Source organism: Dermacentor silvarum, chromosome 4 (assembly GCF_013339745.2).
Source record: "Dermacentor silvarum isolate Dsil-2018 chromosome 4, BIME_Dsil_1.4, whole genome shotgun sequence".
Taxonomy (NCBI): domain Eukaryota; kingdom Metazoa; phylum Arthropoda; class Arachnida; order Ixodida; family Ixodidae; genus Dermacentor; species Dermacentor silvarum.
This window is the reverse complement of record NC_051157.2, coordinates 196,642,519-196,653,815: the sequence shown is the minus strand read 5'-3', so window position 1 is coordinate 196,653,815 and position 11,297 is coordinate 196,642,519. Positions and strand designations below refer to the sequence as shown.

Here is an 11,297-nt window from a genome sequence, read left to right as displayed (position 1 = left end):
GATGGTAAGGGCATGTTGTGTGCTGCACAATATATGTGAGCATTGTTCAGATGCTCTTCCACAGCAGTGGCTGCACGAGTCTAAGATTGAAAGCATGCTCTATGTGCAACCAGAACAATGTACAGATGTGCAAGTTGGAAGCAGACCAGACGTTAGAGGAGCCCTTGTAGAATATTATCGCCAGTGTGAATGTCACTGAAGTTTGTGATGTAGTGCCATACGCTGGTGAATGGCCACCTATCTACAAAGCAGCTGGGTTAAGTAGCATGGCAGTGTTCAGTTTACTGTGCTGCTCGTCATTGTCCACTTGTACGCATACATGTCCACCTTTTTTCCTTTTTCACGTTTCTGTGAAATGCAAAACAGTTTTTAAGTTAAACTATCTATGTCACTCAATGACAGCATGCTAGCAGGATCATCATGTTGCTTCACAAGTTATCTTTTGGCAGTAGCAACAAAAGAAAGCATTTAAACACAAAGTTGCCTGCATGGATGTATATAATTTGCATGCTTCCGAATAAAAAAAATTTTCAGAAACACTTCTCCTGCCTTGACTGGCAATTTGTTTTGTTTGCGTTTTCAGGCATGAATTTGCAAACAGGGCGAGTTGTCCATTGTCATGCATTTAAAACCACACACCCTGCTGAGTCTGCTTCATGCACATTTATGGGCATGCATTTGTACAAGTGGATCACAACGAACTTGCCTCTTCAACTGTGGAATTTATGTGCCCTGTACTTTGTTCTACAAGAGAGTGGTCGTTCGCTGGCAGCGTCCCCAGAAAGTGGTGTATTTCAGTGAAATAAAGCCACGGCACCGGTGCAGAGCCTGTTGTTTGTTTCCTTGCCCCACTCCTCGAAAGTTCAGTTGCGCAACTCTCAAAATTCACATGCATGCACACACTACTGCTTCAGCTGTTTTCACTGTAACTGGGCAGGCTAACGGATTTTTCACCATCCAGTAGACCTGGTTAGCCGTATTGGCAATGGGGAATGAATATTTTAGGTTATTTTACATGCCATCAAATCGCACTATAGTTAATAGTACACACTTCTCTTTTTTGTTTTAACAGACATAAGCTTAGCACACACGTACAGTAAAAGCTCGTTAATTCGAATTTCACGGAGACACTTAACGAGTTCGAATTAACCGAAATTCGAACTAACGAAAGTGATTAAAGAAAGCCACATCTGATGACAAAAAAAAGGTAGAGCACCTCTAGGTACATTTATTTGCAAAAAAAGTTCGTAATGGTTTTCTGCTTTTTGCGTCTGAAAGCAATTGCTGCCGCTTTATCTTCCAGAGCTCAAATGAGCCGGAAAGCATCGTCTTCGCCTTCTTCGAAACTGAAGAAAAGCCGGGCGTGATTTAGTCCATCCATCACCTGTGCCAACGAAGGTCGTACTGGTGTTTCACCAACATCATCATCATCTTCATCATTCGCGTCGTCATCGTCCACGGCTGGGTTTTCGTCTTCGCCGACGACTTAGGCGATGATTTCATCATCGGTCACGGCACCGCACACCGCCGCACAGCTGTCGACATTCACGTAGTCGCCGAAGTCCACATCGCCGAGCACCTCCCGTACATGAACCGGAGCGCGGACGTCCTCTTCAACTTCATTTGCGTCTGCGTTAAGGGCTCCGAAACCACAGTGCCGGAAACAATTTGCAATTGTTTCTGTGGTTACCTGATTCCAGGCACGCACAAGCATGTACAGGGCTGTGAGCAGAGTGACGGTGTAGCTCTTCTCATTATCGGAGCACAGGAGCAACTTCTCGAGAACGTGGCGTCTATAAAAGCTTTTCAAAACTTTTATAACACCCTGATCCATAGGCTGAAGAGCCGCAGTGGTGTTAGCCGGAAGAAAAACCAGCTCAATGGCTCTCAACTTGACTTCCACCTTGTGCGCCGAGCAGTTGTCGACGAGGAGGAGAATCTGCCTCTTGCCGAGCTCAAATTTTCGGTCGAGTTTCCTCAGCCACTGCTTGAAAAGCTCGCCCGTCATCCAGGCCTTCTTATTTGCTGCATAGTCGGCCGGCAGCGTGCGGATCTTCTTAAGACATCGAGGCTTTTGCGACTTCCCTATCAAAAATAGGGGGAGCTTCTCGGTTCCAGTCATATTGGCCCCAAGCAACACCGTCACCCACTCTTTGCAACGTTTGCCGCCTGCGCACACGTCCCCCTTGTAGGTGATCGTTTTGTCCGGCAAGAGTTTAAAAAACAAGGTGGTCTCATCGGCATTAAAAATATCGGATGGTGCGTACCTGTTCAGGTGGTCTAGCAGCGCACCATTCCGCCACACGGTGCAGGTTTCCGCGTCTACGGCTTTGCCGCACACACTGCGGAAAACAAGGTCGTGTCTGTCCCTGAAGCGGTGAAACCATCCGTCTGAAGCGGCGAAGTCGGAGACGTTCAGACGTAGTGCGAAATCAGCCGCCTTCGCTACAATGACGGGGCCACTCAATGGGATATCCTGGCTCCGTTTTTCCTCAATCCATGCGAGAAACGCTGTCTCCAGGTCCGGGTGCTTTGCTGTACGAATTCTCTTCCGATCCTTGGCGAAAGTTTCAGTCGCGTATGAGTCCTCAATAGTCTTCTTATTGCGGATGTAGGTCGACAGCGTGCTTTTCGGTATATCGTGCTTTTTGGCAATTTCATTCTTACTCTGCTTCCCTGCATCCACTTCCCGCAGAATTTCCACTTTTTCCTTCAACGTTTTGGCATGGTATTTTCCACGCGACGTCATAGCGGCACGCGAGCAGTGTCGGTCTGCGACGGACGCGTACAGAACAAAAGAGAGGCTTAAAAGCGATTGCACTGGCGACGGAGAGAATGGCCGATTTCGGGGTTGCCACCGAACGCACTGCGTATCCCGCTGTCCATGACGATGCGGCAGAGCATTTGTGAATAAACGCAAGTGCTGCCCCCTAAAAACACGCGATGATGATAGTGTATGTCGCGCCATCTGTCGCTTAACAGCAGAGACTGCGAGCTGGCTACAGCGGCGCGCAGTTCGAATTATCCGTGGCGGGCCGGATTAGCATTCGAAATAACGAGCTTTTCAATACATGGGGCTCTATGGAGTATGGCCGGACTGTGCCACTTAGTTCGAATTATTCAAAAATTAGAATTACCGAGGTGCGAATTAACGAGCTTTTACTGTATGTAAATCGGACGCTGCAGCAGTGTTCTTAAATAATTGCTTACTTGGTTTTTTTTAAGGAATGCTTTAACAATTTATTAGTTGTAAATAAGCATTGAAAACCATTGAAGCGACTACAAAGTGTACGCAGTTTATTATCTAAATCTACAATTTTCTTTAATTTAGGATATTGTACACCAAATACAGTTTCTAACATATTTACCACCAATTCCGATTGTTCCTAGCCAGGCCTGTGGAAGCTTTTTCCTTCTTCAAAAGTTTTACTAATAAATTCTAAGTCAGCCATACGTACTACAGCAATCACCAGTTTTTTCTGCCTCTGCATAAGCGTAATCGTGTGCCCTTGCGTACTCGTCGTCCTTATCGGTCGGACCTTTGTTAGATAAGACGTTGCTGGGGCCGAAGTAGTTGTGACCTTGTAGGAGCGGCATATGATAAGACCTGATATATACTGATAAGGCGCCGGCTCAAGCGGCACTTGAGTAACCGACCGACTCACCCCACCAAAACGTACCCACATCATATGAACCGACCGTTGCGAACAAACAAGGTCATCGCTGTAGAGAGCTAAAGGCTGGAACCGCTACCACGGAGTGGCACCACCCGCATATTCACAATCGTGGCACAGTGGTGCCCAAACTGTATCATCTACTAGATATGATAATCTTATCTATAATCAAAAGATAATATAATCAAATAGATAAGATAAAAGATTAAAATAAATAGCTCGCTGTGAAGGCAGTGGATTATGTGGGTGGTGCCACTCCGTTGTAGCGGTTCCAGCCTTTAGCTCTCTACAGCGATGACCTTGTTTGTTCGCAACGGTCGGTTCATATGATGTGGGTACGTTTTGGTGGGGTGAGTCGGTCGGTTCTCAGTGATACATATAAGTGAAACACGACGAAGCGCCCTCTATAAAACATGGACGACGACTGGGCGTCTGACAGATTGGACGAAGCTCTTGCTTCTGCTGCCGCTTTAGTTGACTGTACTAAAACACCACCGAAGAGTCCTAAATTAGTTATTGAAATATTGAAAGACGACGGATATTACGACTGGCAAAGAGGGTGGGCAACGCAAAATTTGCATAATGAATTATACAACGAAGACTCTCAGCTCCCCTCCGACATGGTGGACATCGGGCAACCGTGGCAATCTCTGGATTCTCCAAAACTACCTTCCGAATGCGAATCCAATGATGGGGATCGATGTGCCGGACTACGAAGTGATGGAGCAGGAAATAGCGAGTTTTTGGAACTTTCTGAACATGTGCGAAGATCCAGAACTCCAGATGCACAGAGTGCCGATACACGGGCTTGTGATGTTCTTGACAAAACTGCGACACCAAAAAAGCGACGAATACTGGGAGTACTTGATTTGGAAAACCAGCCAGTTCATAAGAATAATCGTCAAGCGGAAGTTCCAGAAGAAGAAAAAAGTGTGGGCAGAATTGCTTCGAGTGGTTTACTTCGTGCTGCATCGACTCATTCCGTGCGGTGGAGAAATGAATTCTTCAACGGACGGAGCATGCGGGAACTCTATAATCACTGTAATGCAGTCGTTAGCAACACAAACCGCATTATACACGATATCCTACCAGATCCAGATGGTAGAGGAGTTCATATGCTATTGGAGCAACTTTCAACAACTCGAAAGTCCAACGGAATGTGGCTCATTAGCATTCATCGACGCGACGGTTCTAACGAGCTGGTCCTACCTGGGACATTACCCAGCAGAAGTGAAGCAATTCAGCTGGCTAAACTGTCAGAACGCCACTTTGCCAATCTGCTCGACTACCTTATGCGTCACCCCCGGCAGTTGTTTATTCAAGGTGGGATGTGCCCCCGTTGACATCACACTTCCTACAAGTGACTGATATAATTTTATGATTTCTTATTGTTTCTGTGCTATACATTGCATGTATTTATTTCTATTCATGTTATAGGTGAAAATGTGGAGAGCTCAAGACCTGACGATACATGAGAGCCAGGCCAGTTTGGCCCTCTACTACTCAAGTATACTGTGCCGATTTCAAGCTCGAGAAGCCATCTGCCACTTCAAGTTTTCCTGCAGACATTGAACGAGACAGCTTTGAGCATCAACCCATAGAGCAACCAAAGAAACGTGCACAGGACTCTACTGTCAATAGCATTTATAACTTCCTTAGACAGATCTGTGTGTCGCCACCGAAAAACCAGCTGTCGCACTCTAGAATGGGTTAATGGTCCTGTTTCTAGTTATAGTGCTGTAGATAGTGAGTATAATCTGGCTGTAAGGAAGTGAAAAACAGAACTCTCATATTGGTCATTTGAAGACTTCTGTCACCATTATGATGTGATTCAACCCAATCCAGTGTTTGTTCCTATGAGCTCATATTTGTCCATGACAAAAAGCGTGGTTATGATTCAAAGAATTTTGGAAATACAAACAGATGGCAAAATTGAACAATTTGTAAATGAAGTATATGCAGTAATGGAAACGACTCTACCAAAGAAAAACTGTATATATGTCATCTCTTCACCGAGTTCTGTCAAAACTATGTGTTTGATGCCATTAGGACATTTTATTTAAATACCGGACAAATGGGCAATTTTAACCGTAACACTAGTTTTCCATTCCAAGACTGACAGTCGAAGAGTCATACTTTGGAATGAACCTAATACCCCTGTCACACTGGCAAAGTAAAGTGCACTTTGAGCAAGTGCACTTTGGCGCACAGAGTGTCACTTTGGCTGCGCGCTGCTACACGAGAAAGAGAAGTGCACTTCGAACGTGGTGGTGATGGCGATGGGTGAGTCAGTAGCACAATACACATTTGTTATTTTAGGCAATACTTGCTGAGTAATAACGTATTATATATATGAACAGCATTTAGAATGAAATTTAGGCGCAAATGAAGTGAATCATTGCAATCGGTTAGCGCTATCGATCATCACGAGCCAAGACAAGACGGCGTCGTATCCAAGGCGAGCGCATTCAAAATGGCGGATTTCGTTGCAGATGGTACAGAAAATAGTGATGGGCAACTCGGACCGTCTTTTGGCAGCACTTATTTGCTCCCGAATGAGGCGCTTTCATGCGTGTATCATGCTGCAAAGTGAAATTGACAGAGAAGCGGATATTTCAAGGGACATCGAGGAACAGCTACTTGGAAACTCCTTTACCCTAGCTGCCGTTTTAGCTCAAAGTGTACCCTCTGTGCGCCGCTTGGTGTGGACATTCCAAAGAAATGAACGCTGGTTCGAGGACACGCTGCCTAACCTGACGGATTTTCACTTCAAGCAGGCATTTCGCGTGACTCCGAGTACATTCAGGTACCTTGTTGAGTCACTGGCTGGTGTTTTGAACCGCCTGAGCACACAAATGCGCACGGCCATCTCTGTGGAGAAAAGAGTCGCTATTGGACTTTATCGATTGTGTTCGTCCGCTGAAGACAGAACGATAGCCCATTTATTTGCTGTCGGTCGTTCAACTGTGAATGTGCTGTGGAGACAGTTCTGCACAGCTGTTATTGAGCAGTTGGAAGGCCAGTGGCTCTGCATGGTGCGCCGCAACGACATGCCCGACCACGTCAGAGAATTTTTTGCCGTGACGGGCTTCCCCCAAGCTGTAGGAGCCCTCGATGGATGTCATTTCCCTGTGTCGCCACCGAAGGAGCACGCAACCGACTACTACAACTACAAAGGGTGGTAGGTTGTTCTAAATATTTTGTCATAGCAATTTGTTGCTCGCGAGAAAAAGATATAACGCAGTGGTCAACCTGAGAAGTACAACTTTAGAGTGTATTGAAGTGAACGCGTAATATTCTTGTTTGCGCGTTGCCACGAAGTTATAGAACGGTAATTTTGTGTCTAGTAGATAATTGTTTTCCTGCGTCGACACCCATTTTATCATTGTTGAATCAGGCAAACACTACTGTGTCACTGTTTATATATGCTGTGTGTTTTTAAGCCAGCTTTGTTTTTTAATAAGGTTCCCTTATTCTTCAGAATTGCTGAAAATTTACTTGGAAACTTACTTTTTTTTTACGCAGGTACAGCATTATACTGCTGGCGTTAGTGGACCACAGGTATCGGTTCAGGTATATCCGGGTTGGAAGCCCGGGGAGGTGCCATGACGCAAGTGTGTATGCAGACTCGGAACTCAAAAACCTTGTTGAGAGTGCTCACTTCAAGACTCCTCACGCAATCATTGAGGGCACTAGTGTTGCACCCGTCATATTGTGCGATCAGGCATTTCCTTTGACGCAGAACCTGATGAAGCCTTATGCAAATCCTCAAGATGGAACACCACAACAAGTATTTAACTACAATCTCTCAAGAACAAGAAGAATAGTAGAGAATGCGTTTGGAAGAATGAAAGCTCGTTTCCGGTTTGTTGCAAAAAGAACAGAATGCCGCCTGCCTAACTCAAGAAAAGCAATCAGGGCTTGTTGCATTTTGCACAACATCTGCGAGGAGTTTCGGGACAATGTCGAGCAGCCATGGGAGCAGGAAGCACAACAACTGGCCGCTCTCTATGTACAGCCTTTTCACAACACACAAGCTCACACAGAAGTGGGTGAAGAAACAAGGACTGCATTCGCAAAATACTTTTCAAAGCGAGCTCCTCATTCCTTGGGAGCTAGTTCAGATGTTTGAAATGTAAACATGCATTTAGATGTTTGCCATAGCTAGTGTTGTTGTGCACAATAAAACATGCATGAAATTTCTCCTGATGTATTCACAGTTCATTTATTTGCCAGCTTCTCCAGCACAGACAGCAATCTTTCATCAATGCTGGCTATCTGCTTGAACACCTTGAGCTGTTCTTCTCTGAGCTGCAGCTCCCTATCTTTCCTCGGCTCCGAGGAAATACGAAGCTGGCGCTGCTCGTCCAGCAGCTGCATCACGAGGGTGGACGGAGCTGGTTGCCGCTTCCGTTTTTTGGTTGCTGGATTTGTACAGCTGACATCCAATCCAGCTTCGCAGCTGGGGCCAGCTGTTCCTGTGTCAGGGGGGGATTGCAGACAAGAGTTCCCTGCCTCAGGTGGCGATGCACATGGTGGGGGGCAGCATGCCATCCCAGGGAGAGGTGACGGGCACCCGTCACTTGACTGGTTGTCTTGCAAGGGGTCCCCCCTTGCTATTCCTTCAAGGATCTGCAAAACACAAGAAATGCGCATTGTTTTCCATTCGGTTAACTGCACCAGTGTATGTGCTCACATATAGCACGATTTTATTGCTCTTAAAGTAACTATTTACATTAAGCTGAAGTGGCACAGTATTGCCTATATAAACTGACATCAAATGAAGTAAGTTTTGTTTTGTGCCCAATTATCTGAGTAATTCGGCCAAAAGTTGTGTTATGCCGGAAAGGGACAGATGACCAAACACCATTAGCTTCGACATGTGGTATATAAGCTCAGGATAAAAGGCAAAATACACACATGGTTCAAAAGAATTTGAACCCCATTTAGGTTTTTTTGGAGCACATGCCCACCTGCTTGATTCTCCGACTGCAGTACACCTAAAATTTAAAAAAAATGCACTTTCTTCTATTCAGCGTTCATCCGGTCTAATCTTTCTTGTCCCGCTTTATTTTACGCTGTTTGTAATTATGAAAATGTAGCAACTAGCTCAAGTTCAGACGATGAAATTACAGTCCCACTGACAGCAAAAGTTGCATAACACGTTTCTTTCTTGTGCAGTTTACTTTAAAGGCAACGAAAAATCAATATGAACAAATTACATCTTGAATTGATCGACATAACTACCCGCTGAAGGGAATAAATCACGAAAGGTACTAGCACACTCACCACTTCTGCCGGGGATGTTTGGCAGCAACTGCTTTCTTGGGCCAGTGTTTGGTCGTGAAGTGGCAGTGTGCCCAAAAAACGATGTATTTCCCAATAATAGGGCCAACTTATGGCCCCTGAGCCAGTTCCGGTGTCTTTTCGCTTGATGAGCCTGCAAGCAAAAGTAAGCAGGGAATACAGTTGTATTCGTCACGGTACCGTTGTCCTTGCTGATAATAGTAGTCGCTCTGGACCGTTAACAGCAATACCTGTTTCGCAAATGTTTCCCGCGCGAGATCTCAAATGTGTTGCCGGATTAAGGACAAAAAGCTCATGCAAAAAGAGCAGACAAATGCACAGGAGAGCGTAAATAGCCGCTTTGTGCAAATGGAGCAGAAGTAGCGGGACAGAGAGAACCCGGAGCCTGTTCTGAATGTAGTAAACAAAGTAGTGAGAGAAAATACTGCCCAAGTCATCGCGTCCCTCAATGCCGGTACTCTAAATGCTCTAAAAGCGATAGCAACATGCACACCGGTGTTCTTTCTTTTTTCTGGGGTTTTCCGTGCCAAAACCAGTTCTGATTATGAGGCACGCCGTAGTGGAGGGCTCCGGATGAATTTTGACCACCTGGGTTTTTTTAACGTGTGCTATAACGTATGCACACGGGCGTTTTTGCATTTCGCCTCCATCAAAATGCGGCTGCCGCGGCCGGGATTTGATCCCGCGTCCTCATGCACACTGCAGTCAAGCGCAGTTTAATCCAACACCGTGCAGACAGAGTGAGGTCAATGCGGAGCGGAGTCCCCTATGGCGTCAGGCCGTTTCTAGGCAAGATAACTGCGAAACACCCATAAATTTTACCTTAGGCGACGCTTCGCTTAAAGGGGCATCTATCCAGAGGTTCCTCAAAGTTAAAAAAAACTGATTATGTGGATGCAGCGGTCCCTGAAAGCGCTCCCAAAAAAACAGTGGCAAGCAAAACAAAGACTGTCATCGACGGCTGTAGTCCCCGCGAAAGAGCATCCCACAATAAACACATGACAGCACACGAATCAGGCAAGATGATATGTTTGAGAAATGTTTGAAGGCTTACCTGTATTTGTTTCCTAGATTTTCTATCTTTTTCTTCACCTCCTTCGTACTCTTGTCAAAACCTAACGCTTGTAGGTTCTCCGCGATCGCAGCATACACCTTCAAATTGCGCTTCGCACGGCGTAGGTCTGGCAAGTGTTCCTCCCAGAGGTGTATGATTGCCCTCGTTTCTGCGTCGGACCACGTTGTCTTCGAGGCACTGCTTGAGTCCATTGCACGTGGCGGGGATGACAGACTAGCCTACACTGCCTACACATTTGCAACGAAGTAAACATCGCGGCGTGCGCGGCCATGTGCTCTGGCATGCTCCGAGCACGCCCCCAGCGGCCGTGACTGTCAACAGCCTGAGAGCGAGAATAGTAAACTAGTAATTGTTTTTGTAAAGTACTTTTTAATACGTATTAGTATTTCTAATAATGAAAACATCGTTTAAAAAAGAGTACTGACTCGGATTTTGATATTAGTTTATTTGTTTATGAGCCCCTGTTGCCGAGACTACGCACTTCGGCGGAGCGAAGTGTGTTTGGCGAACGCACTCGCCAGAGAGTGCGCTTTGCAGCAAGTGTCACTACGCGTGCCCGTGTGACAGCTTGCGAATGACACTCGGGGCGAAGTGCACTCGCTCAAAGTGCACTTAAGTTGTCCCGTGTGACAGGGGTATAAAATTGAAACTAGTGCATACGAGACTGTCAAAATGCTCCTTGGTGGAGACACATTGAGTGTCAACAAAAAGTATGAGGATTATGTAGAGATTTACAGAACTCCCATAATTATGTTGACTAATAATGAAGTATTAAACAGAGATCCTGTTTGGACGAATCGTTTCTTCTACAAATGGATCTGTAGGGGTATCAAGTGCATCCGTGCCACACAGAAAAAGGAAAAAAATGCAGTAGCCCCATAAATAAACCACGGCCGATTGCCAAAACGTGTAAGAACCCACAGCTGACATCACTATACTAGCCTGGAGCTGGAGGACCTTCGGAGCGAATCAATAGCAAAAGCATTATTCCATCAACTGAGTAGTCGTGGAGATGCATCATGTATGAAAGACATCACCGACGGAGCGTTACTGAAGAAATGCCGAAAGCACTCGGAGTGGGCCGACATCACAATCACAGTTAACACAGATGGTGCAAGAGTTTTCAACTCTTCAAAAGACAGCCTGTGGCCAATCCAGTTCGTGGTTAACGAGCTTCCAATATTTCTGAGGTGGAGCAATGTGCTTTTGGCTGGACTTTGGTTTGGCCGTGGCCACCCAGA

The 11,297-nt window shown here is 45.8% G+C and overlaps 3 protein-coding genes across 3 annotated transcripts; 1 reads left to right on the top strand and 2 right to left on the bottom strand.

Annotated features, from left to right (window-relative positions):
- Positions 1-1,486: 1,486 nt before the first annotated feature.
- LOC119449160 (tigger transposable element-derived protein 4-like) lies at positions 1,487-2,749 on the bottom strand. The gene has a single exon (XM_037712344.1). The coding sequence runs from the start codon at positions 2,747-2,749 to the stop codon at positions 1,487-1,489; it is 1,263 nt and encodes a 420-aa protein (XP_037568272.1).
- A 1,615-nt stretch (positions 2,750-4,364) lies between these two features.
- LOC125945104 (putative nuclease HARBI1) lies at positions 4,365-7,858 on the top strand. The gene is made up of 3 exons (XM_049666683.1): positions 4,365-4,466; positions 6,662-6,855; positions 7,200-7,858. The coding sequence occupies exons 1-3, from the start codon at positions 4,365-4,367 to the stop codon at positions 7,804-7,806; spliced, it is 903 nt and encodes a 300-aa protein (XP_049522640.1). The 3' UTR covers positions 7,807-7,858.
- A 12-nt stretch (positions 7,859-7,870) lies between these two features.
- Positions 7,871-10,689, bottom strand: LOC125944895 (myb/SANT-like DNA-binding domain-containing protein 1). Its single transcript, XM_049666310.1, has 3 exons — positions 10,036-10,689; positions 8,964-9,114; positions 7,871-8,306 (listed from the first exon to the last, which is right to left on the bottom strand). Exons 1-3 carry the CDS (start codon positions 10,245-10,247, stop codon positions 7,896-7,898), a joined length of 774 nt encoding a protein of 257 aa, XP_049522267.1. The 5' UTR covers positions 10,248-10,689; the 3' UTR covers positions 7,871-7,895.
- Between the last annotated feature and the right edge of the window lie 608 nt (positions 10,690-11,297).